Source organism: Lucilia sericata, unplaced genomic scaffold (assembly GCF_015586225.1).
Source record: "Lucilia sericata isolate MDLA Ls3-8-SP2 unplaced genomic scaffold, ASM1558622v1 Contig000056F_arrow, whole genome shotgun sequence".
NCBI lineage: Eukaryota > Metazoa > Arthropoda > Insecta > Diptera > Calliphoridae > Lucilia > Lucilia sericata.
Window position 1 is genome coordinate 731312 of NW_023994092.1, and position 24087 is coordinate 755398.

A 24087-nucleotide genomic window follows, 5' to 3' on the forward strand; every position below is an offset into this window, starting at 1 on the left:
GTTTTTCCTTTATACTTTAGATTATGTTGTATAAGTCAACAAAATTTAACAATCAGGGATTTCAAAGGGTGGCTCTAATTTGAGTTCACTGAATCCAGCAGTGGTAACCGTTAGTATAGATTTACTCGAGCTTTTGCTGAGCTATTGCATTATATTGTCCAGAACCTATAACTTACATGAGTCTTTAAGTTATATCCTTTTCATTGAAAATGTTAAAAACGAAAATCTTATATAGTATTCACTATGTGTTCAGAAACTCAGTTTACCGCACGTAATTCGTAAAAATGTTCCATTGAGTGCTCGTGAGGAATGTTATATCCGGAATAGTATCACTCCCATATTTGGATCTAATTTCGGCGAAAGCCGAAGAAGAAAGTACTTCAGAGTTCCATTGAAATCCATAAGAGCTTGTCCTCTGCGATTGGGATTTGTAGTACTTCAAGCTACACTATTGGAGTTGGCATCACAACCAATTACTATATTATTACTTTTCTTTGTGGCTCTTTAACCTGTTTCATCAGATCGGACGATGGAGATAGAGTCGGAGAATCAAAATTATTTTTAAGCCAAGTATGTATCTATATATATAAAAATGAATGTGTGTTTATTTGTTTGTGGGTTTGTTTGTTTGAAGTCTATAGACTACTAAACGGCTGGACGGATTTTCACAGTGCCTTTGTGTATGTCTGAGAGCCCCTTTAGTAATTATATGAATATTTTTGACAAAAATGGGCCGACTAGCAATATGGATACCAGATACCCCCATGTAAGGAGCAGGCTTGTCATTGGAGGCTGTTGTTCATTTTTGACAACTTTGGACTGCATCGCTCTTATTTTTAGAAGCAGTAAAAATCCTATATTTGGATGTCAAAAATAAACCACATTCTTTCTTATGTAAATTTCATATTTTTGATATTTTATATTCTACGTCCCTTTCATCACTTTTAACTAGGTTTTCATATTTGGGTTATAAAAGCAAAAAATATGTAATCGCATTTTTAGATGTGATTAAGATGTCGTTTGTAAAATATGACATCAATTATTTTTTGCTGGGAAACTTAACATTATAATTTTCTAGGTAAATAAATTACTAAGTAATTTATTCTGAAGAAAAATTTAAACTTTCACAAATTTTTAAGAATATTGGATCGGTTTTTATAAAATTAGCTTACATGTTGAAGGTATTTAATCTTCGACCTAGCAAAATATAAATACGTACTTCTCTAATTTATTTTTAGTTTAGTTTTTTTTTTTTAAATTTACCAAATATTTCTTTTCATGTAAAATTATTTTAAAAAAATTAAAAGCTCTAACATACATTTGTATCAACTGGTTAGAAATATTGGTTAAAGATCTAAATATGAATACTTTTTTAATTTCTATATAAAGAAATTAAGTTAACTATTTTTATGTTTTTAATACTTGTTCTAAGTGCTCTCTAAATTAGGCGTATACTTAATATTTGTAACACGTATACGTACATGTGTCGTTAATAAAAGCAGAGAGAGCAATATCACAACATAAAACTTTTTTTTAATTTATCTAAGATCCATAAAAGTATATATATTCTAGGTCCTTATTAAATTCTAGGAGAATTTAGCCATGTCCGTTCCAAATGGAAATTCGACATGAATATATTGTAAAGGAACCTTAATATCTTTGTTAAATTTTGTAAGGATCGATCCATAATTCAACGTACCCCCCATATAAGGTCCCCTCCCAAAAATGACTTTAACGCTCATTACAGGCTTAAAAATACGAGTACAGTGATGAACTTCGACATAAACAAAATTTGTACAAACGAAAATATTGCGAGGATTGATCTAACAAATGAGAAAATTGTTAAATATCAAAGTTTATTCATAAGGAAGCATTCCTTTTCGGCAATGATTTGATAGTGGGTATTTAAGATTCGGCACATCCGAATATAAAACTCTTACTTGTTTTTTTACAATTTTGGTACTTTATTTATATCTTCATTGCAGGGGCAAAATTTTTTTTTTGATAATTTCAGTTTTTTGTGTGTTATTAATTCTCAAATTAGACCAAACTTTAAGAAATTAATGTTTTAAAAAATGTCTAGACATAATCGAATGTTAAGAAAGACTTTAAGCTGTGAATTGAAATTGTTTCCTAATCAAATGTTGTAATAGTTCTTTGAGTTCAACTTAATAGAAGATGAAAATCTAAAAATTTTAAAGTTTACAACTTTTAATCAGTAATGGGCACCTTCACACTGCCAAAAACACGTACGTTCAATATTTTATATTCCGTAGCTACATTAGATTCATTATTAACGGATATTGTTTATTTATTTTCTCCTTTCTAAGGTGTGTTAGGATATGTATTTGTGTAGTAGCATATAGTAAAAATATATATGTATTTAATTTCTAAAACAACTGTGGATTTGTGTTGGTTTACTTAGGAACCTTTAAGTATAATTCAGTTTTTTTCATTTATATAGTACACACGACTATTGTATTTGTTTTGGAGTATGTCAAGTTCTAATGTATGGCTACAATAAAACAAATACATGCATACAGATATGCATATTTGTACTTTTAAACAAATGTATATACAAATCCGTACATATGGTGGCAAAGCAAAGAGAACAACTATAGCGCTGTTCAATATCAAAAAGATAGTTAGAAATAAGTTCCAGTTAATCTGTTTTTTGTATTTTACTCGGCCAAATAAAATCGATTTTACGTTAAATCAGGTGCTTTTTATTAAGATTTACTGGAGTAATTTTGTAAATTTTTGTATTAACTGGAAATTTTAAATGAACAGACCTTATGTATTTGCTTCTTTATAAATGCACCAAATGAATACAACCATTTGCCATTAAAAAATAAAATACATATATTTTAGAAAATAATTCTCAGTAGCACGTTTTTTCTATGTTCACACATATTTACTCCTACACATATATATATTTAAAATTTATATCCGCTAGATCTTGTTTGACAATTGTACATACTTAATTTTGGTAGAATTTCATAGAAAAATACCACCCGAATAGAATATTGCAATATGCTAAGTACTTAGGATTGACTACCTTAACGTAAATTTGAGACAATTGCCATATTTGAGAAGATCACATATTAAAGTGTTTGTTTTACGATCTACCGGGCACTGACTCGTATAATCGTACATTAAACCTTTTCTTCTTATATTTAAATGCAGAAATGTATGTGAGTGTAATTCATGCCTTGACAATTTGTCACTTTTAAGTGGATGTTTTCCTAAAAAACTTTAATCCATACACACAAACGAATGTTCATACGATTTTAAATAACCCTGCATTTTGGAATGTATATTCCAATTGATGTTTATAGAGTTAGTTATGGAATAGTTATTTAAACATGGAGCTATTTGGCCTAGGTCATTTGTAAACTACTTTGAAAATGTATTTTAAATTTACATTATGAATTACAAATGATGAATATGTAGAAAAATTATATTTAAAAAAGTAGTTAACAAAAACTACCTTAAATTGATACATTTACTTCTTGTAAAACTACTGGGAATTATGCATATGTATATGAATGAATGTGTGTTAAAGTATATTTCTATACATATACGTTTATGACGGTGCGTATGTGTGTAAATCCATAATGTCAAGTTTCATTATAATCTTACATTTAAAATATAATTTATTGTAAATATGATATATATTTTTATTTATGTTTCTACATGTTGCTTTTGTTGCTAAAAAATCTGCAAATGTTTTTAAAAATTCCTTAACAAAAATAATAATAATAATAATATGTAGTAGACAATTTATACTTATAAAGGAAAATAAAAATTTAGGCTAAAATATAAAACAGAGCAAAGAAATTAATTTTATTATGGCTTTTTATAACCTGCAACGCCTAGTTGAGAAGATATGCATTGTGCGTTTCTAACAGTAATAGTCCTACTCCTATCCTCAATTAAATTGATTTAGAATTAGTTCAGAATCGACGGAAAAATATCGCATGCAATAAAAATTCCCATTCAAATTTCTTTTCGAAATAGCATTGTTAACTTGTTAATAATATAATCAGAATTTAATAAAAATTAGTTTCGATCGTCACGCTTAAAATATCATATTCAAAAATAATGTACTTATCACCAATAAAGTTGATTATAAGATTAAAATCAAAAAGTTATTTGCTATATCTGAGAATTTCGATTTAAATATAATTGTCCTTAATACACCTTAGTATATTGCCTACGCTCATGAAACTTTTGTTCTATGTAGGATATTACTGATTCGATCATATCTGAACCTATTCCTTTTAACATATGAATGTGTATAAATGTTATATTACAAATGTATGTATGTTATGGTATGCGTAAAGTTATCGGTGTAGCCAGATGTAAAAAAGACAGGCGATATCTTAATCACATCTAAAAATCCGATTACATAATCCAAGAATTCCTTTATATAAATCTAGATAATAATGAGCAAAAAAATTAAGAAAATTCACTGGTTAAAATCCAATGATATTTAAAAAAGCGTGTCATTGAAATAATTTAATTTATTTTTGACATCCAAATTACTGCTTCTAGATCTCCTTCAAAGTTGACAAAAACGAACAACATTCCTCCAATGACAAGCTAAAGTGAAATTTATTAGTTTTTCATTAAAATTGGAAGTACTTCAAGTATGTTATTTGTGGTGAAAATTCGACACATTTTTCCGCACTTTTTTTGCTGGGGAGTAATCCGACAACTTAGGGGAGTATATGAGAAATTCAACCGTGCAGAAAATATTATTGACAAATATGTATGTCGAGACTAAATACATCTGCAAAGAGTGCAGGGAAATGTTAGCTTTATATATGGTGCATACTTGATTTCAGAACATTTCAATATAAAAGGTATCTCGGTGTCGTTTTTGCAAAAAAGTGTTCATTTCTTGGGCTCACATCTTGCAAACCGTTCGGTTTTTTTATTTACTCTCTGATCAAAATCACAATAAAACATTTAAAATCCGATTCCGAGTGTCTCTCAAAATTAGGAGTATACTTAATATTTGTTATACCATATATCATTAATACGTATACGTACAGGTGTCGTTAATAAAAACAGTGCAATTTCACATTGTAGAACTTCCCACTTGAAATGGAAACATTAAGATGAAGTTTTATTAATTTTATATGTTTAAAATTTTTTATCTTTATGACAAGAGAATAAATGAAAATCCCGAACTTTTTGCAAGATGTAAGCCTGAGAAAATGATCACATTTTAGCAAAAATGACACCGAGGCCCCAAATCTTTGAGTGTCCAGAAAAAGTGCATGACTTTGGGCAAAACTGGGAGACACGGTCTTTTTTTTTTTTTGGTCTTTTTATCACGTAGTGGTGTGACAGTTTATGGTTATATTTCCAAGACTTAAAAAATTACAAACAGTGTTATTATGGTGATATCATTTGTCAAATATTCAACTACATATTGGAAAAATATTGATAATTATATGTTAGGATGTGAATGAGTTGAATAGAAATGAAATTGAATTAAGTAGGAAGTATACGAGTGTTAAATTCTGCTATGCCGAATCCACCATATCCACCATCAAAGCATATACTACCACGATTTATTCCTTTATTACATTAATGCTTATCATTTACCGGTAGCAAAAATATTGAGAATTATATGTTGGCATATTAAACTGACGGTACTTATTACGGGTCTCAGTAAATAAATCGCAGGAATGGACATATGTATGTATGTATACCACGCAGCCGCTCTTAATGTTGTAGATAAAGAGGTGCAATTCTTAGTTCTCAAATTTTATATTTTCTTCCTTCTGGACTCATTCCTAATTGGATCATCGCTTTGAATTTAGCGATTTAGATTAAATTTTCAGCAATTATCTGCTCAAACGACGTTAATATGCATAGTTTCAAATGTATATTTCTCAATGTTACACACAATACGACAAAATATCTGGCAACACAAAATTCGGTAGCTTTTGATAAAATAAGATAAATTTTGTCATCATGAATTAAAAATGTATTCATTTTTGCTTTACTTTTTTTATGGTTGGAAAGTGTTTCACCTTTTCTTCAGGAATGTAAAAAAAAATACAAATGATAAATGTTATTGCCCTAAAATATGTTCAGATCAACGAAATAAGGTTTTTAAATATGCCCTTTTATAAAATTTATATGACAAATTCTATGTATGTTGTAATAATACATATTCATTTAAATTCATGCAAATGTATCTAGTTTTTTGTATTAAAAACATTTGTATGTGTGTGTTTGTATATCAAAAGTCGGTGGTATCTACAAGTTCATTTGTTATTCCAAGTTGTACTTTTTTGGTAGTTACGCATGAGTTAATGCAGCTTGATTTTTTTTGAAGAAGGTTTTACTTAACAGACGAACATTCTATAGGTACTGTATCAATTTTCTTTAATTTCTAGTTGCTCACGTAAAGATAAAGTGCATATTTTTAAGTGCTTGTTGTAGGAACGATATTCATGAGAAATATTTTATACAATGTTTTTTATTATTTTACAGCTTGTGGTTTCTTTGAATTTTTTGCTAACATTTAGTATATATGTATGTATATACATATATATGGGTCCTGTCAAGTGAACCAACACAAAAAATCGATTTGGATGAAATTTGCACCTATGTTAGTACTACATATTGTATAGTAGGCTAGACACAAATATTTAGCTCCGAGTGGGATATCTATCAAAAAATTACACACACCAACAAAATTTGAAAAGAGTCGAAACCCTAGGACTTTTCTAAAGGACTTGTTCTAAAAGAGGTGTCCAAAACATTACATTTTTTCATTATCTTAAATTTTTTTGGACGTACAAGTGTTGTAAACAAAAATATTCTGACAAAAAATATGCATTATCACGCTCACTTACAAGTAGGGAGTTAGGTAAGAACTTACATCGGATTTAATTAAGTTGTTTTGTTTATGACATAAAAATATCTACGAGGATGCGTCTAGTACTAGTTTTGACAAATCATTTAGTTTTTCGTTTTTGCAGAAAACAATATTCGAAAACAAAATATCAAGGCTAAAAAGTAAGCAGTATTACGTATTATAAACTCCATCTAAGTAATGCATGCGGTATGTAATAGTCATTGAAAAGTAATTTCTTGAGGAAGTACAATTCATTAGCATGTTTTTGCTGAATTTGTTATTTAATCCTCAATATTAATGATTCATAACTCATTTGATCAATATCCTTTACGGGTTCCCATTATCCATTTGGTTTTAAATTGTACATTAATTATATTATAAATTACTGATGAAACTATAATAAGGCACCCAAAGAAAAACAATATTTTTTGGTCATCTTTACTGTACATTAATATACATATGTATGTATGTATATCGAGGGACTATATTCTATCTGTCATTTTCATGAAATTTCAAAGATAAAAAAATATTTTTGGAAATTTTGTAGCATTACGAAATTTTTATACCCACTATCAAAAAGGATGGGATGGAACACATTGAAATATTCGTCTAAGACCCATAAAAGTATATATATTCTGGGTCCTTATTAGATTCTAAGACGATCTAGCCATGGCCGTCCGTCTGTCGATAGAGTCCAAACGGAAATTTTGCATAGATACTTCTAGTTGATGCAGTTTGTTTGGTATTGAAAATGGGCAATATCGGTCCACGATTTCGCCTAGCCCCCATATAAGGGCCCCTTCAAAAAATGACTTTATCGCTCATAATTGACTAAGAGAAGCATCAATTGCGGTGAAATTCGGCACAAACATGTTTTATTGGAACATAAATCTCTTCGTTGAATTTTTTAAGGATCGGTTCATAATTCATCCTACCCCAATATAAGGTCCCCTTCAGAAAATGACTTAATGCTCATATCTGAACTTAATAAGCATATATATATAACAATAAAATTCGACATAAAAAAAGTTTTATAGGAACTTAAATTTTATGAGGATGGGTCCATAATTTTCAACTGAATTTGATGAGGATCGGTCGATAACTATCAAACCCCCATTTTCGGTTTTCAGAAAATTACTGAATTAAAAATACAAATACAGCGACATTAGATACAAACAATTATTGTATAAACCGACGAGGATAGGTCCATAATTGACTCTACCCTCCATATAACCACTCTTACAAAAAAACAATTTATGGTTATAAATAATATGATTCAACATAGATCGATAATATCAAATTTTATTAATAATGTTGATTTGATGGTGGGTATGTATGATTCGGCATGGCCGAATATAACACTCTTACTTGTTTTATATTAAAAATAGAAAAAATTCTGAATGCAAAACTTTCAATATTTTCTAAAAATTGCTTTAAACTCTACCTCTGTTACAAAACAAGTTGTTTTACTAAAACGACCTAATAGTTTTCGAGAAACCGCTCATTATGATACTTACTACTTTAAAAATTGTATATTTCTATGAAAAACCATTTATCAGTTGATTGTATTAAAATAAACTGTTTTTTGCTCTCCTGAAAACTTGTATTATTTTAGATATTGAATAATGTCTCTCGAAATATTGGTACAGTATATATCTAATATTTGTCAAACGGGACATATTTTAGTGATCACCAAATATTTAATATAGTATTCGCACATAACTTAAGGTATATAAACATGAATATATGTATGAATGTAAAATAGGTAGAAAATACATGTGTTTTACATGCAAATTTAAATAAACAGCCTACAGCTGTTTGGTACATAATAAAATTTATTGCACAAAATTTATTAAAATAACAAAGAAAAACCACAGACCGGAAATGTTTTCATACCCATTCGGTCAACTAGTAGTCATCTTACAAACACAGCAAACAAACGGATGAGGGGACAGAAAAGTGGGAAATTCAAAGAAACTTCTATATTAAAACCCAACTGGTTTTGAACATTAATAAAACTTTGTTTTGTAGTTCACAATGGAAATGAAAATTACCAGAAGAACAATTAAAAGTGTGAAAATCCAGAAAAAAGAATAAGGAATTAATTCAAAAAATACACACAGCAACTACAGCATTATGCGCAGTGTTGCCAAGTTATGAGGAGATAAGTTTTTTAACGATCACAAAATTCAGTAGAGATCAAACCGGAAACAATCCCACATCCGTAATATAAATTTTAAAGAAAAAATAAGAAAATTTCATTAAATAAGTGTCCTACATAACCGGCCATTGGCAGGACGCAGAGGTTTTCAACTCTGGCGTATTTCGAATACCGACTTCGGTTTATTAGGAAATTTAGGTTTTTCTTAATACATGGACTATTTGTAACTTATGGGCTTTATATCACTGTCATCATGAGCATTGTGACACGTTTTCCATAAATTTCGTATAATGCTTTATATGCACACAAAACAAATTCCAGTCGAATTTTACCCCAATAGCTTTATTAATTAATGAAATATGTACGTTTAAGAGATTTTTGGAAGTGGACTATATATGGGAGCTATGACCAATTAAGGGCCTATCCAGAAACAATTTCGTAGAGTGATTCATATGTACACAAAACATATTTGTGTCGAATTTTATCAATTTATTTGGCAATGAAATATGTGCAGTGATTTTCGAAGGTGGACATTATATGGGAGCTATGACTAATTATAGGAACAAATTTTATCAATTTATTTGGTAATGAAATATGTGCAGTGATTTTCGAGAGTGGACATTATATGGGAGCTATGACTAATTATAGGCCTATCCGGAAAAAATTTCGTAGAGTGATTCATATTTATAACAATGGCTTTATTTATCAATGAAATATGTGCGGTGGTAGTATGATTTCTGTTCAAAACATATTCACATCTACAAAATTCTATGTTGATAACGATATATTTGAATTATTTAATTCAGTTCGTGACTGGGGTTGGAATTAATAATGAGAGAGCGAAGTACGAATAACACTTACTTATGGACTATGTTATAGAGGCTAAACGACAAATAAGAACTCTTATCTCTGAAAAGTCTAAACTGGCAACACTGCTTACTCAATGCTTTTCTAAATACTCTTTTGTCTGTAATCAAAAATCCATAGTTGAATTGTAAAACAACTTTCAGCATAAAACCACCAAATGGAATCCTTTACAATCCTGAAAAAAAAAATCTTGAAAAAGAACCAGTAAATACAAAACAAAGAAAGAAAAGAAATTGGTTGCAGGAGCAAGAACAAATGGAGAAAATGAAACAGCAACAACAAAAAGTAAAAACAAAAGACTTTGAAACAATCGCCAGACCTAACCATTCACCAATGAAGTTTTCATTGTAATCTTACAAATGACTTATATAGACTGAAATCCAAACAACAACAACTACATACAACAAGTTATCAAGGTGTAACCTATTTTTAGGCCACAGTTTATGATTTGCCAGCTCTTCTGGCTATGTCCTAATGCCATAGAAAGAAAAATTGTGGAAAACTTATTTCTTATGCAATCCCCCTTCAATGTGGCTTTTATGTTGTGAAACTAAAATCCTACATTAAACATGCAAAAACGCAATTCACGCGATTCAAATGCAATAAAGTACAAGTTAAATGTAGAAATTGTCGGAAACACCTTGTTTTCTCTTTACAAGACAGTGTGAAAAAAGCAATAATTAGATTGGCAGAAATTTAGAAGTGCTTAAATACAAAAATATTTAAAATTACATCTAAGTAATTGAGCATAACTGGTTATATTATACTTGTCATTTTGCTCAAACGTAGATACATCACTAGCAATTGCTCGCCAAGAATAACTGAAAAATTAATCCAGATTCAGATAATAGAGTTTAATACGTTTCTCTCCTAAATTAAAATATTTTTATTTATCTAAATTTCGTGAAAACAGGAGTTTAAGTTTTTACATTAACTCCAAAAAATCGATCTCACCCCGAGATCGATCGCACCCCTCAGTTCGAAAAACACGAATTTTGGATTATGCCAGTCTTGTAGTAGATAAGCGATATGTACATACATAAATAAAAATATTTAAAAACTATTCTTTCAATTGCGCTTACTTGCACACTTCCTGGTAAGGATATCAATGTGAATGTAAGCGATAAATTAACTACAGCAAAACAATACAAACCTTTGCAAACAATTAAGCGGGTGTTTACCCAGCAGTTCGGGCGGACAGTCCCGAACTCCCTATTTAGCCTACCACATAGGGTAGCCACCGACTGTCCAGGTGACTAGCTATTTTAACATGTGCTTGTCCTACGAGGAAGTCAATCGTCACCCCATAGGTTACAAAGAGACAGACAAGTGTTTTTTAAGTGTCCCCTCTCTCGCTTACAAAGGGGACACAAAAGTGACGATTACCTTCACCCTCGTTTACAAAGAGTACATCCGTGACGAAAGACGAATTAGAGCCCACCAGGTGGTTTAACATAAGTGGAAATAACTGTCTTTTTACTATACATTGACTCTGCAGGGTATGCTTTTACACACAAACATACACATACTATAGCTAACAACATGCATAAACATCCTTGTATCTATGTGCATAGATACTTTCATTTACAAGTATCTATGTATGTAAATCATGATAATCCAACGAATTCGTTACTGCCGATGCAACGCGCTGCGCCCAGGCGTAAAGGTTGAAATATGAATTATTGTTGTGTGAAAAATAAAACCTCAGCACCAACTAGCCGTATGCTATTCTCTGTTACAAGCAATTTGTTTTAATTGCTCAAATTAAGTTTGTAACACAGCTAAGAATGTAAATTCATTTTAATTATTTTTGCATGATACGAAGACTTTATTATTCCCTGCATTTTTCTTTGTGTCCTTAATTATCGACCTTTTTACAAAATGAAGATTGTCATTTTGTGTATAAATTGTGTCTGTTGTAAGCTTTATTTCAAAACAAAGCTATATACCACTACAAAACATCCACATCGTGAAATAATGTGGGGAGGAGACACAAAAATACCTTAAAGTATACCAATCGGCTTAGTTAGAATAATTTTCTGAGTCAATTAAGCCATGACCGTCTATCTGGATAACTGTCCATGCAGAGCTAACCAATTTCACATCTATTTTAAGTACCACTATCTTCTTTTTAATTTTCTTACATTTTATATATCTTTTTGACATTAAAGAGAATTTAAAAAAAGAATTTGATAAAAATTTTCAGGTATAAACTAAAAGGTCTACAGGTCTAACTGTTCTCCTCTCTAACTGAATTGGACTTTTGGTAAAACATTGGATTTCTGGCCTAGAGTGTGGTGCTGACACTGACAATGTCTTAATTTTTTTGCAACCCTGTTATAGTTACGTATATAAAAACTCTCCTAGGATTTATAAGGAGACAAGTTCCCTGTGCTTTAAGTGCAACAAATTCTCTTTTGAAATGTTGGTTATAAAACTTGATAAAGATATATATATATATATTATATATATTATATATATATATATATATATATATATATATATATATATATATATATATATATATATATATATATATATATATATATATATATATATATATATATATATATATATATATATATATGTACATACATATATATATATACATACATATATATATATATCTATATATATATATATATATATATATATATATATATAGCTTTTGTCATTCCGTTTGTGACACATCGAAATATTGGTCATAGACCCACAAAAGTATATATATTCTGGGTCCTTATTAAATTCTAGGACAATCTACCCATGTCCGTCCGTCTGTCTCTTAAAAGCACGATAGAGTCCGGACGCAATAAGCTAAATGGTTGAAATTTTCCACAAATATTCTCTATAGATAAGGTTTGTTTGCTTTTGAAAATGGGCAATATCGGTATACGTATTCGGATAGTTCCCATACAAGTGGGTCCTCGAAAAACAGCTTTAAGACGCATATCTGCTTGAAGAGAACGAGTATAGCGATAAAATTCGACATAAATAAGTTTAATATGAGCCAAAATCTCCCGACCAACTTTTATGAGGATCGGTCCAAAATTGACCCTACTCCCCATATAAGGACCCTCTAAGAAAACGACTATAACGCTCATAACGTGCTTCAAAATTATAGCAATGCAACGAACTTCGTCATAAATCACTTTTATGGTAACTAAAATTTCTCTGAAAATTGTTATGGAGATCGGCCAATAATTGACCCTACCCCCCCATAGAACGTTTCCCACAGAAAATTACTTTATAGCTCATAACTTGCTTCAAAATTGCAATAAATCAACGAAAGTTAACATAAACAATAAAATTACTAAAACGCTCATAACTTGATCCTACCTCCGATATAAAGTCCACTCATAAAATTACTATAACGCTCATAACTTGCTGCAAAATAAGAGTAAAGCTACGAAATTCGGCGTAAACAAGTTTTCGGGGTACTAAAATCTATGTGCCAAAATTTATGGAGATCGACCCATAATTGGCCCTACATATAAAAAAAAACATGAAAAGAACACTTCTTCAAAATTAAAGTAAAGAAATGAAGTTCGACATAAACAAGTTTTATAGGAACATAATTCTAACTGTTTTTTTGATAATCGGTCCATAATTTACCTTATTCCTTTTAAAGGGTCTTTCTCATAGAATGACGATAAAATTCATCATGAACTATAACTAGGATCAAATCCTTCATAAAAGGCTTAGAAAGCATTGACATGACAAGTTTAATTGAAACCAAAATCTTAGGAAAATCGGTCCAAAATTTACCATAAGTAAATTTACATGACATCAAATCATTAAAAAAATTATTAAATATGATAAAATAAGTACTACCATCACCCTGAAAGTGGCAGAAAGACACATGATTTGATGGTGAGTATAAGAGATTCGGCACAGCCGAATATAGCCCTCTTACTTGTCATCTTTAAGTAAAACTTCAATTTGAAGAACTTGTTGTTTATTGTAAAATTTATATCTTCCCAATGTGACAATAGTTTCCCCCTGTTGTTAATTTGTTAAAAAAAATTATTAAACATAAAAATTTTATATAAAATATTATTATTCCAGAACCAAATTAATAACTTTTGATATTTTGTAATTTTTTGAACAATAAAATATTAAGTTAAAGGTGATTTAATTTTTTATATAACATTCATGACGCCCAATTCATCCAAATGATTCAATTCCAAAAAAAAGTCTCTTTCAAATTTGAAATAACCAAAATTTAATTTTTCTTTTATTTCACTGTTATAGTTGCTGCGGCTTGATAACTTGGTGGTGGACGATCATAAATAATGGTTTGTGATACTTGTTGTGGTGGTTGCTGGGGTGGTGCTATAATGGTTACATTAGTATTTCTCATACGACGTCTGCAACTGCGACAAGGTCTGCGTTCTCTCCAAGGCATCAACATAGAAATCAGACTAATGCCACGATGTGTGCATTCACAATGCAAATCTACTCTATATTCCATAGACATTGTAGCTTTCAATTAATTACTTTGTTGTGTTATATGTAACTGTTCGTTAATTATTAAATAAAATTCATAAATGTATCGAAAATATAAGTTATTTAAGGAAAGTGGATCAAAATAAACAATATATTGGTAAGTGAATAATATTTGTCTTTATCTTTAATATCTTATCATTTGTAATATACATGCATAAGTAACTGTATATTGTCTATTTTAATTGATCACTTAATACTCATTTGTTGTACATTTGTTAAGTACATATAATTAAAGTACTTTTATGCATTTAAACAAAAAAAATATTTATTTTTCTTATTTTGCTTTAGATTTATTATAAAAAATGTAACACAAATCATAGATCAACTTTTGTACGCATAATTAGAAATCTATTTTTTTTTTTCTTTTTTTTTTTTGATTTTATATACGTTTTTTCCATTGAAATTAAAAGCAGTTTTATGAATTATTCCCTTGGAAATCATCAAAATCAATTACCCAGATCATAACTGTATTTGTAACTGTGTTGTATATAATAGCGAAAAATGATAAATAGACATATTCACATTCTGTATTTTTATAATAAATAACGACTTTAAAAATTGTATTCAATAATAAGATAAACAAATGTCTTTAAGTCCCTGAGTCATCATATTTGGGAAATTCGCATAAAAAAAAAGTTTTTGTTTGCACATATGAATCATATTCACTAGGGTGATACATAACAAAAGTTGCAGATATTCTCAGTTATGTTAAGTTAAATTTTTATTCCGAAGTAAAATTTAGTAAGCTACAACGAGGAATTATCAATCAATACCTATTCGAGACCCAGCAAAAACTTATATTGAAAAAAGTGATGAGTTAAAAGCTTAAAAAGTCGCTTTTCATCACTTAGGCTGATGTCAGAGTGGGCGCTGCAAGCAATGCGAAGCTTTGCGCTACAAACCTTTCCTTGTGTTTTCCTATGTGTCATGTCAGAGTGAAAGCGAAGCTTGATGCTAGAAAACACATCAGTCTTATTCATTAGCACTTTAAATCATTATTTTAACACGGTGATGACATTGGAGAAAGTACTTACCACGGTCGCAAAGTCACTACTTAAATATTACGAACCTGGGCTTCTTGTTCGTTAGTTCAATGTGTTGGTTGGTTGATTAACGTGGTAGTTCACTGCGTGCGAACAGTCAAGTAGAGTCGAAGAGACTCCGTTTTGACCAGACCACTCCACTCGTGAGATGTGGTATTGTATAGTATTAGATCCAGCCTATAGTCGTGAGAAATCTCAGGATATCATTAAGCTTAGACCCAGATATCTCACCAAGGTTAGATATGAAGTGACTGTCAAGAAAACGGTTTCTCTTAACGGATAGACCTGGTCATTCGCAATGAAGATGGAAGACCGTTTCTTCCTTTTCCTAGTTCGCTGTGTTACACTACTTCATCAGGGAAATCTTCACTAAGTACCAAAATTAGCATGGAGTCTTAACAAAGAGGCCCTATAAAGGTAGGACCCCAAATAAGGGAACTTTTGGAGTATGAAGTATTTAGATTAAAGCATAATGAATTAGAAGATAAGCTCTTGTCGCAATTATAGAAGTTTGTTATTTTTTAGGGGAAAACAAAGTGCTGAAAATTATAAAGAAAAAATTAAAGGATTTCTCTCTGCATTTCGACACTTTAAATGAAATATGTCGCTAAAATTTCATTCTTTGGACTTACACTTTTCCCTGAAAATCTTGGTGCAGTATCAGATTAAAACTACCAGGAGATGTTATAAAAAGGAAGAAGATACAACAGAAAATGGTCAGGCATGTTTGTAGATTTTTGTTGGTCTATTTTCCTTGAAATATCAGTGAATAGAAAAACATATGCAAAGTAATAACTTACTTACATATATACATCCAGACATCCTTATAGTAAATTTTACTTGTTTTAGTTGTTGTTATTTTTGTCAATTTTGTCCAAATTTTAAAATTCTACTTTAAATTTCTAACAAACATTTTATTTTTTTAAATATTTTTGCGAAAAAAGTATACGTGATAAAATTTTTTGTTACCAAACCTAGATTAAGGAGCAATAAATCTATCTCAATCAGTCATTAAAATTTAAAGGAACGCAAAAAAACATTTTTTTCAGATCAGTGTTATCAGATTTCAAAAATAATACCAGATAAATAAGGTTTATATTAGTACGTTTCTAATATAATTCAAATTTTTATTTATCAAATTTTTATATGAACAAACGTAAATTATAGTTTTGCAGTTTACGGAAAAAAATCACATTGATATCGAAAATAATAGACGTTTTTAAAAATAGATAAAATTATAACAACCCATATTTTGTATCACACAGATCAAAACCCAATTTTGAGTTATGCCAGTCTTATAGTAAATGAGCCAATTTTTTTTGTAATTTTTATACCCACCATCAAAAAAGCTGGGGGGTATATTGGTTTTGTCATTCCGTTTGTAACACATCGAAATATTGGTCATAGACCCACAAAAGTATATATATTCCGGGTCCTCATTAAATTCTAAGATGATCTAGCCTGTCCGTCTGTCTGTCTGTTGAAAGCACGATAGAGTCCGAATGGAAAGAGCTAGAGGGTTGAAATTTCACATAAATATTTCCTATAGATAAGGTTTGTTTGGTATTGAAAATGGACAATATCGGTCCACGTTTTCGGATAGCCCCCATACAAGTGGCCCCTCGAAAAGCAGCTTTAACAGTCATAACTTGTTTAAAAATACGAATATAGCGATGAAATTCGACGTTAATAAGTTTCTTATGATTCAAAATCATTATGCAAAATTTTATGAGGATCGGTCCATAATTGACCCTAGCCCCCATACAAGTTCCCCTTCAGAAAATGACTTTAACGCTCATTAATGACTTAAAAATACTAGTATAAAGATGAAATTCGACATAAGTAAGTTTCATACGAGTCAAAATCTATCTAAAAAAATTTATGAGGATCGGACCATCCCCCCCATATAAGGTCCCCTTCAAAAAATGACTGCAACGCTCATTAATGGCTTAAAAATACGAGTGTAGCGATGAAATTCGACACAAATAAATTTAATATGCACCCAATTCTGTCTACCAAATTTTATGAGGATCGACCCATAAATGACCCTACCCCTCTTTATAAGGTCCCCTTCAGAAAATTACTTTAACGCTCATAACTGGCCTAAAAATACGAGTATATAGATGAAATTCGACATAAGTAGGTTTCATTCGAGTCAAACGAGGTGATGGTGGGTATATAAGATTCGGCATAGCCGAATATAACACTCTTACTTGTTATACCCTCCACCACCATCAGTGGTGATAGAGGGTATATATAACTTTGTCATTCCGTGTGTAACACCAAGAAATATTCATCTGAGACCCAACAAAGTGTATATATTCTTGGACCTTATGAAATTCTGAGTCGATTTAGCTATGTCCGTCCTCCGTCCGTCTGTCTGTCTGTATAAAACATTCTCACGTTAACACGAAGAAACAAAAATTAACGAAATTCACCCAAAATATTTATTATTGTCCTAGGCAGTTTGGTATTGAAAATGAGCAAAATCGGTTAACACCGGGAAAAGTTATGAATCAAAATTTGAAACAACCTCGAAAAAAATAAGCATTTTTTATACATTCTGATGTAATTTTCTCGAAAACTATGAAAGATAATTCCATGAAAATCAGCATACATTCGTTTCTACACAAGAGCTTGACTCCTACTGAAAATTGTCAGAATCGGTCCACAATTTCATATACTTCCCATACAAAAGTACATATTCCCGAAAAATGGGTTTTTTTGTTAATAACTTCCGTCACGATGTCGAAATCTTTAGAAAATTTTACAAATTAAAATCTTATGTCAATATTCATTCAGAGAAAAAATTTTCTGGATCGGTCCATAATTGGACATAGCTCCCATACAAGGTCCCCTCCCGAAAATAACTTAAACGCAAATAATTCATTTCTAAATCAAGTTATCTATATAAAATTTGGTACAAGTATTGCCCTCACATACAGAAGTATTACTGTGATTTTTTTTTCGTCGGTCCATAATTGGTCATAGCTCCCATACAAGGTCCCCTCCCGAAAATCACTTAAACGCGCATAACTCATTACTAACATAAGACATCAATATAAAATTTGGTACAAGTATTACGCATGTGCATAGAAATATTATTGTGAATTTTTTTTTTTTTCGATCGGTCCATTATTGGTCATAGCTCCCACACAAGGTCCCATCCCTAAAGTCACTTAAACGCGCATAACTCATTACAAAATTAAGATATCCATATAAAATTTGGTACATGTATTACTCTCACATACAGAAATTTTACTGAGAAATTTTTTTCTGATCGGTCCATAATTGGTCAAAGCTCCCATACAAGGTCCCTTCCCGAAAATCACTTAAACGCGCATAACTCATTACTAAATTAAGATATCCATATAAAATTTGGTACAAGTATTGCTCATATGCACAGAAATGTTACTGTAAAATTTTTTTCTTATCGGTCCATCCTTGGTCATAGCTCCCATGCAAGGTTCCCTCCCGAAAATCACATAAACGCACATAACTCATTACAAAATATTGATATCCATACATTTAGCACAAATATTGCTCTTATATACATAAAGTACACTATAAAATTGTTTTACGATCGGTCCATACTTGGTCATAGCTCTCATACTAGGCCCCCTCCAGAAAATTACTTAAATGTACAATATTCATTACCAAATAATGATACAGATACAGAATTGTGAAATTTTGTTTTTATATACACAATTGGTCATAGCTCCTATACAAGGTCCTCTTTCGAAAATCTCTTAAATGCACATTACTCATTAATAATTAAAGCTATTGATACAAAAATTCTATTTCAAGATTTTTGCACGATCGGTTCATTACACACATTACTTATTACTAAATTACGATATAGCTACAAAATTTTACTGAAATATAGCTTTCATGTCCAGAAGTTTTGCTTAAAGAATTTTTTACGATCGGTCTATAATTGGTCATATCTCCCATACTAGGTCCTGCCCCTAAAACCGTATTTAACTAGTTACATTATCAATTTGTGTAGAACAAAATTATATATATATGTATTTCGAAAATCCTTAAATCTTTCACACACATGCATACATGCAAATTGATAAAAATCGCCAAGCGTTGGTAATGTTCAATAAATCTTGGAATTGTAATAGATTTGAGCTGTTTGAATCTAGGGATTTTTCTATTTAAGATATGAGAAAACTTATTTCTACAAATATTTGATCAATTAGAAAAGTATTAATATAAAAGTAGCTGGTGGAGGGTATTTAAGATTCGGCTCAGCCGAATATAGCACTCTAACTTGTTTTATATTACTTTTAATAATTTAATATTTTATATTTATTATAAATAAGAGCTTTTGTATGTGACGTATCATATATTAGTCATTAAATAAAAGGTACTTTTTATAAATAAATGTTTAAGGTGGAAACAATTTTAACAAGTAAAAGTGTTATATTCGGCTATGCCGAATCTTATATACCCCCCATCAAATCGTATGCCGTAAAATGAATGTTCTATTGTAAACAAGAGGGAGATAAGGCTTATATGGGAGGTAGGGTCAATTATGGAGTGTTTGTCGTAGAATTTGGTAGAAAGATTTGAAGTCGTATAACACTTATTCGTTTCGAATTTCATTGCTGTTCTCGTATTTTAAATTCAGTCATAAGCGTAAAAGTAACTATCTGAAGGGGACCTTTTAAGTGGTAGGGATAATTATGAATCAATACCCAAAAAATTTGTACATAGATTATGTTTTATCGGCTATGGTCAGCTATAGACTAGTCCTCATAAAATTCGGAATGAAGAATTATAATAAAATTCTTTTTATGGCGAGTACAACGATGAAGAACTTGTAATTTTCTCATGGTGGCTATATATATGAGGGGTAGGTTCAATCGTGGACTGATCCTCATAATATTTTTAATGCGATTTTCATTAATACAAAACTTGTTTATGTCAAAATTCATAGTTTTTTAAGCCAGTAATTAACATTGAAGTAAATTTCTCAAGGGTACCTTATATGGGGGTTGGATCAATTATGGACCGATCCTTACAAATTTGGTAGAGAGATATTGGCTTATATAACACATATTTGTGTCGAGTTTCATTACTATATATTTGTTTATTTCCTGAAGGGGACCTTATATGCGGGTAGGGTCAATTATGGACCCATCCTCATAAAATTTTGTAGAGAGATTTTGACGCATATAAAACTTATTTATGTCGAATTTCAAAGCGATACTCGTATTTTTAAGCCAGCAATGATGGACCGTTTCCCATAAAATTTGGTAGAGCGATTTTGGCTTATAAAAAACTTATTTATGTCGAATTTCATCGCTATATTAGTATTTCTAAGCCGGTAATGAGTATTAATGTCATTTTCTGAAGGGGACCATATATGCGGGGTAGGGTCAATTATGGACCGATCCTCACAAAATTTGGCAGAGAGATTTTTATGCATATAACACTTATTTATGTTGAATTTCATCATTTATGACTGTTAAAGCTGTTTTTCGCGGGCCACTTGTAATGGCGCTATGCGAAATCGTGGACCGATATTGCCGATTTGCAATACCAAACAAATCTTATCTATAAGGAATATTTTTGGGAAATTGTAAGGGTCTTATTCATAAACTTTTATCAAAGGTTTATAAATCAAATTTTCATACAAAATTTGTTCTATAAACCTTTGATAAATGTTTATGAATAAGGCAGTAAGTCTCTAGCTCTTTCCGTTCGAACCCTATCGTGCTTTCAATAGTCAGACGGACGGACGGATGGACAGACAGACGGACAGACATGGCTATATCGTCTTAGAATTTAATAAGGACCCAGAATATATATACTTTTGTGGGTCTACGACCAAAATTTCGATGTGTTACAAACGGAGTGACAAAATCAATATTTTGATGGTGGGTATAACAAAATTATATATATAAACATGTTTATTGATTACATTAAGCGAATTTAGTACATTCTGGTTCGATCAAGTCTAATTTTAGAAGTATAGAGTTCATATTAAGTCTATAAGTTCACAATAAGAGTTAGAACAATCTCACAGAAAAAGGGGAGGTTATATCATGTCCATGCCCACTTCATATGTTAGTGCTAATTTTGTTATTCTTGGGTTCAATAAAAAGCAATAATTTAAAAACAGACAAACTTAATGAGCACTTATAAGATCAGAATGCTTGTAATAAGTAGTCGAAGTAGTCGTAATATTAATAACAAATGATTTTAATAAAACTCCAATGATCGAAAGGGGGTTCTCAAAACCAGCAAATAAAGTGGACGTGGCCATGATATTACCGCCTATATTTTTTGTAGGGTCATAACTAAGTTTATGTTAAGTATGTGCATTAGATGTAAGATAATGTCTTTAAAATTTAAAAGATATTTAATCGAAAAAGTCCCTTTCAGATGATTTTTTAAATAACTCTAAAGTTTTCGGTGTCACAAACGACATTTGGTGTGCGAACTTTTTTAACAACAGCGAAAAAATAATAGTGTATACTATGCCAACATACATACATTTACATATGTATTTACCACCATGACTGTCGTTAGCTACTTTTTTTCACCTGTTAAAATATGTTCGTTCATTTTCCTGCAAATGTGTAAATAAATTGTTGTGAAATTTATAACTTCATTATCTATTTTTGTCCATTTATTTTGAATAAAAACTACTTTGACAAGATAAAACATGACGTATCGTTAAGTCCACCCGCCTTAGTATTTTAGCGACATCAATGATAAAACAACAAAAACAAGCTTAAGTATTTATTTAAATTGATAAAATTTTTAGCGAAAATTCACAGTTTAGTTGCGGACTTCATTGTATTAAAAACTAATTGCGGAATCAATTGAAAAATTATTGATAATATTTTTAAATTCGTTGTACTTTTGCTGGCATTAATTGCGTATAACAAACCAAATGGCACCTCATTGGGATGAACCACATCATCATCACCACCATCATCACAACCGTCCTATTATTGAAGTAGATATCGTGAGTCCTTCTGCTCGTCCTCCACCACCACCTCGTGTAACTACAGAAGTAATTATTGCTCCACAACAAAGACCAACAGAAATTGTATATGTGGCACCACCTCAGCCACGTCCACCACCACCACGAGAAGTTGTTGTTGTATCTCAAGGATATCAACCACCTCCAGAACATTGGGATAATCGTCCTCGTTGGTAATCAATATATTGGAGAAAACGTTCTTCCAAATTTTTAACAATTAAAAAAAAATAAAAAAATAAATTTAAATTAGCAAAACTGATATTTAACAAAATAATTTAGGATTTAAAATAATATTTTTATAATAATTTTTAGCTAACATTCGAGAGAAAAGTTATAAATAACATAATCTAATCGGTTTTAAAATTATATAGATTTAAAAATATCGTTTCTATAAAAAATAATCCACTATAGCTTGAAAACATCTAATTATATGCAAACATTATCTATCTATATATATAAAATTCAATGTATGTTTCTTTATTTGTTTGTACCTTATAAGAAGCTAAACCAGTGAAGCGATCTTCTTGAAATTTTCAGTGTATGTTCCCCTATATCTGTTTTTTTTCAGTGTATGTTCCCCTATATATTCTTCAAAAGTCGAATATCTCGGAACATGGTACAACTAGAGTCCTCAAATTTTTACGGACAATTTTGAGATCCATATGATTATTTGGTGGAAAAATTGGAGGACTAGCAAAAGACGGAGTGGCACCCCTCATCTGTATACATATATATAAAAATGAATGTGTATTTGTATGTTTGTTTTTTTTTTTTGTTTGTTTATTTAAACGTTTATCTAAACGGCTGAACCGATTCTTCTGAAATTTTCACAGTGTCTTCCTGTATGTCTGAAAGGAACTATAGGCTACTTTTTACTTCAAAATTTCAAGTGGGCGACGTACCACGGTTACATTCAGAATAAGTATTAAAAGTGGCATATCTCAGAAACTGCAAGAGTTGGAGTCCTCAAATTTTGTATGGACAACTTTGACATCTATAAGAATATTTTCGGATAAAATGGGCGGAATGGCTGTAGTGGGCGTGGCACCTTCCATATGAAGAAAATCTTATATCAAAATATCTGAGAAAATACAACAGATAGAGTCCTCAAATTTTACCGCAACCACTTTAATATCAATATGATTACTTAAGAAAAATTAATTAGCAATAGGGGGCGTGGCACCCCCATATGAGTTAAATACAAAAATTCGCTTATCTGAGAAACTATTAGAGGTAGAACCAAATTTAGCACAAAGTACTTTAGCATCCATGTAAACATTTTGTGTAATAAATTGGCGGACTACCAATGGGTGGGGGGAGCAACATCCCATATGCATAAATATACAATAATTCGTTTATCTGGGAAACTAATAGAGCTAGAATCGTTCTTATGGGTTGTAAAACTGTATCATGCTAAAAATTAGGCTGATACGATAACGTTAACATGTACCGCAAAGGATCTAATTTATTTTGCACTTAATTGTAAAAGAATCGTAATGTACATAGAATAAGCATTTCAGATATATAATTGTTGCTAATTTCCCAAGCCATTCGCCCTTGAATGCGAAATGAGACAAAAAATAATATTTTATATATCCGAAGTTTTATTCAAATCAAGCAA

The 24087-nt window shown here is 30.6% G+C and overlaps 1 protein-coding gene across 1 annotated transcript; it reads left to right on the forward strand.

Moving 5' to 3' along the window:
- The first annotated feature begins 22236 nt into the window (after positions 1-22236).
- LOC119616089 (forkhead box protein G1) lies at positions 22237-22932 on the forward strand. Its single transcript, XM_037972254.1, has one exon. The coding sequence runs from the start codon at positions 22374-22376 to the stop codon at positions 22641-22643; it is 270 nt and encodes an 89-aa protein (XP_037828182.1). The 5' UTR covers positions 22237-22373; the 3' UTR covers positions 22644-22932.
- The last annotated feature ends 1155 nt before the right edge of the window (positions 22933-24087 follow it).

What these genes read in the sequence shown, in the direction of transcription:
- LOC119616089 (XM_037972254.1), top strand. Translation starts at nt 22,374, where the DNA reads ATGGCACCTCATTGGGATGAACCACATCATCATCACCACCATCATCAC.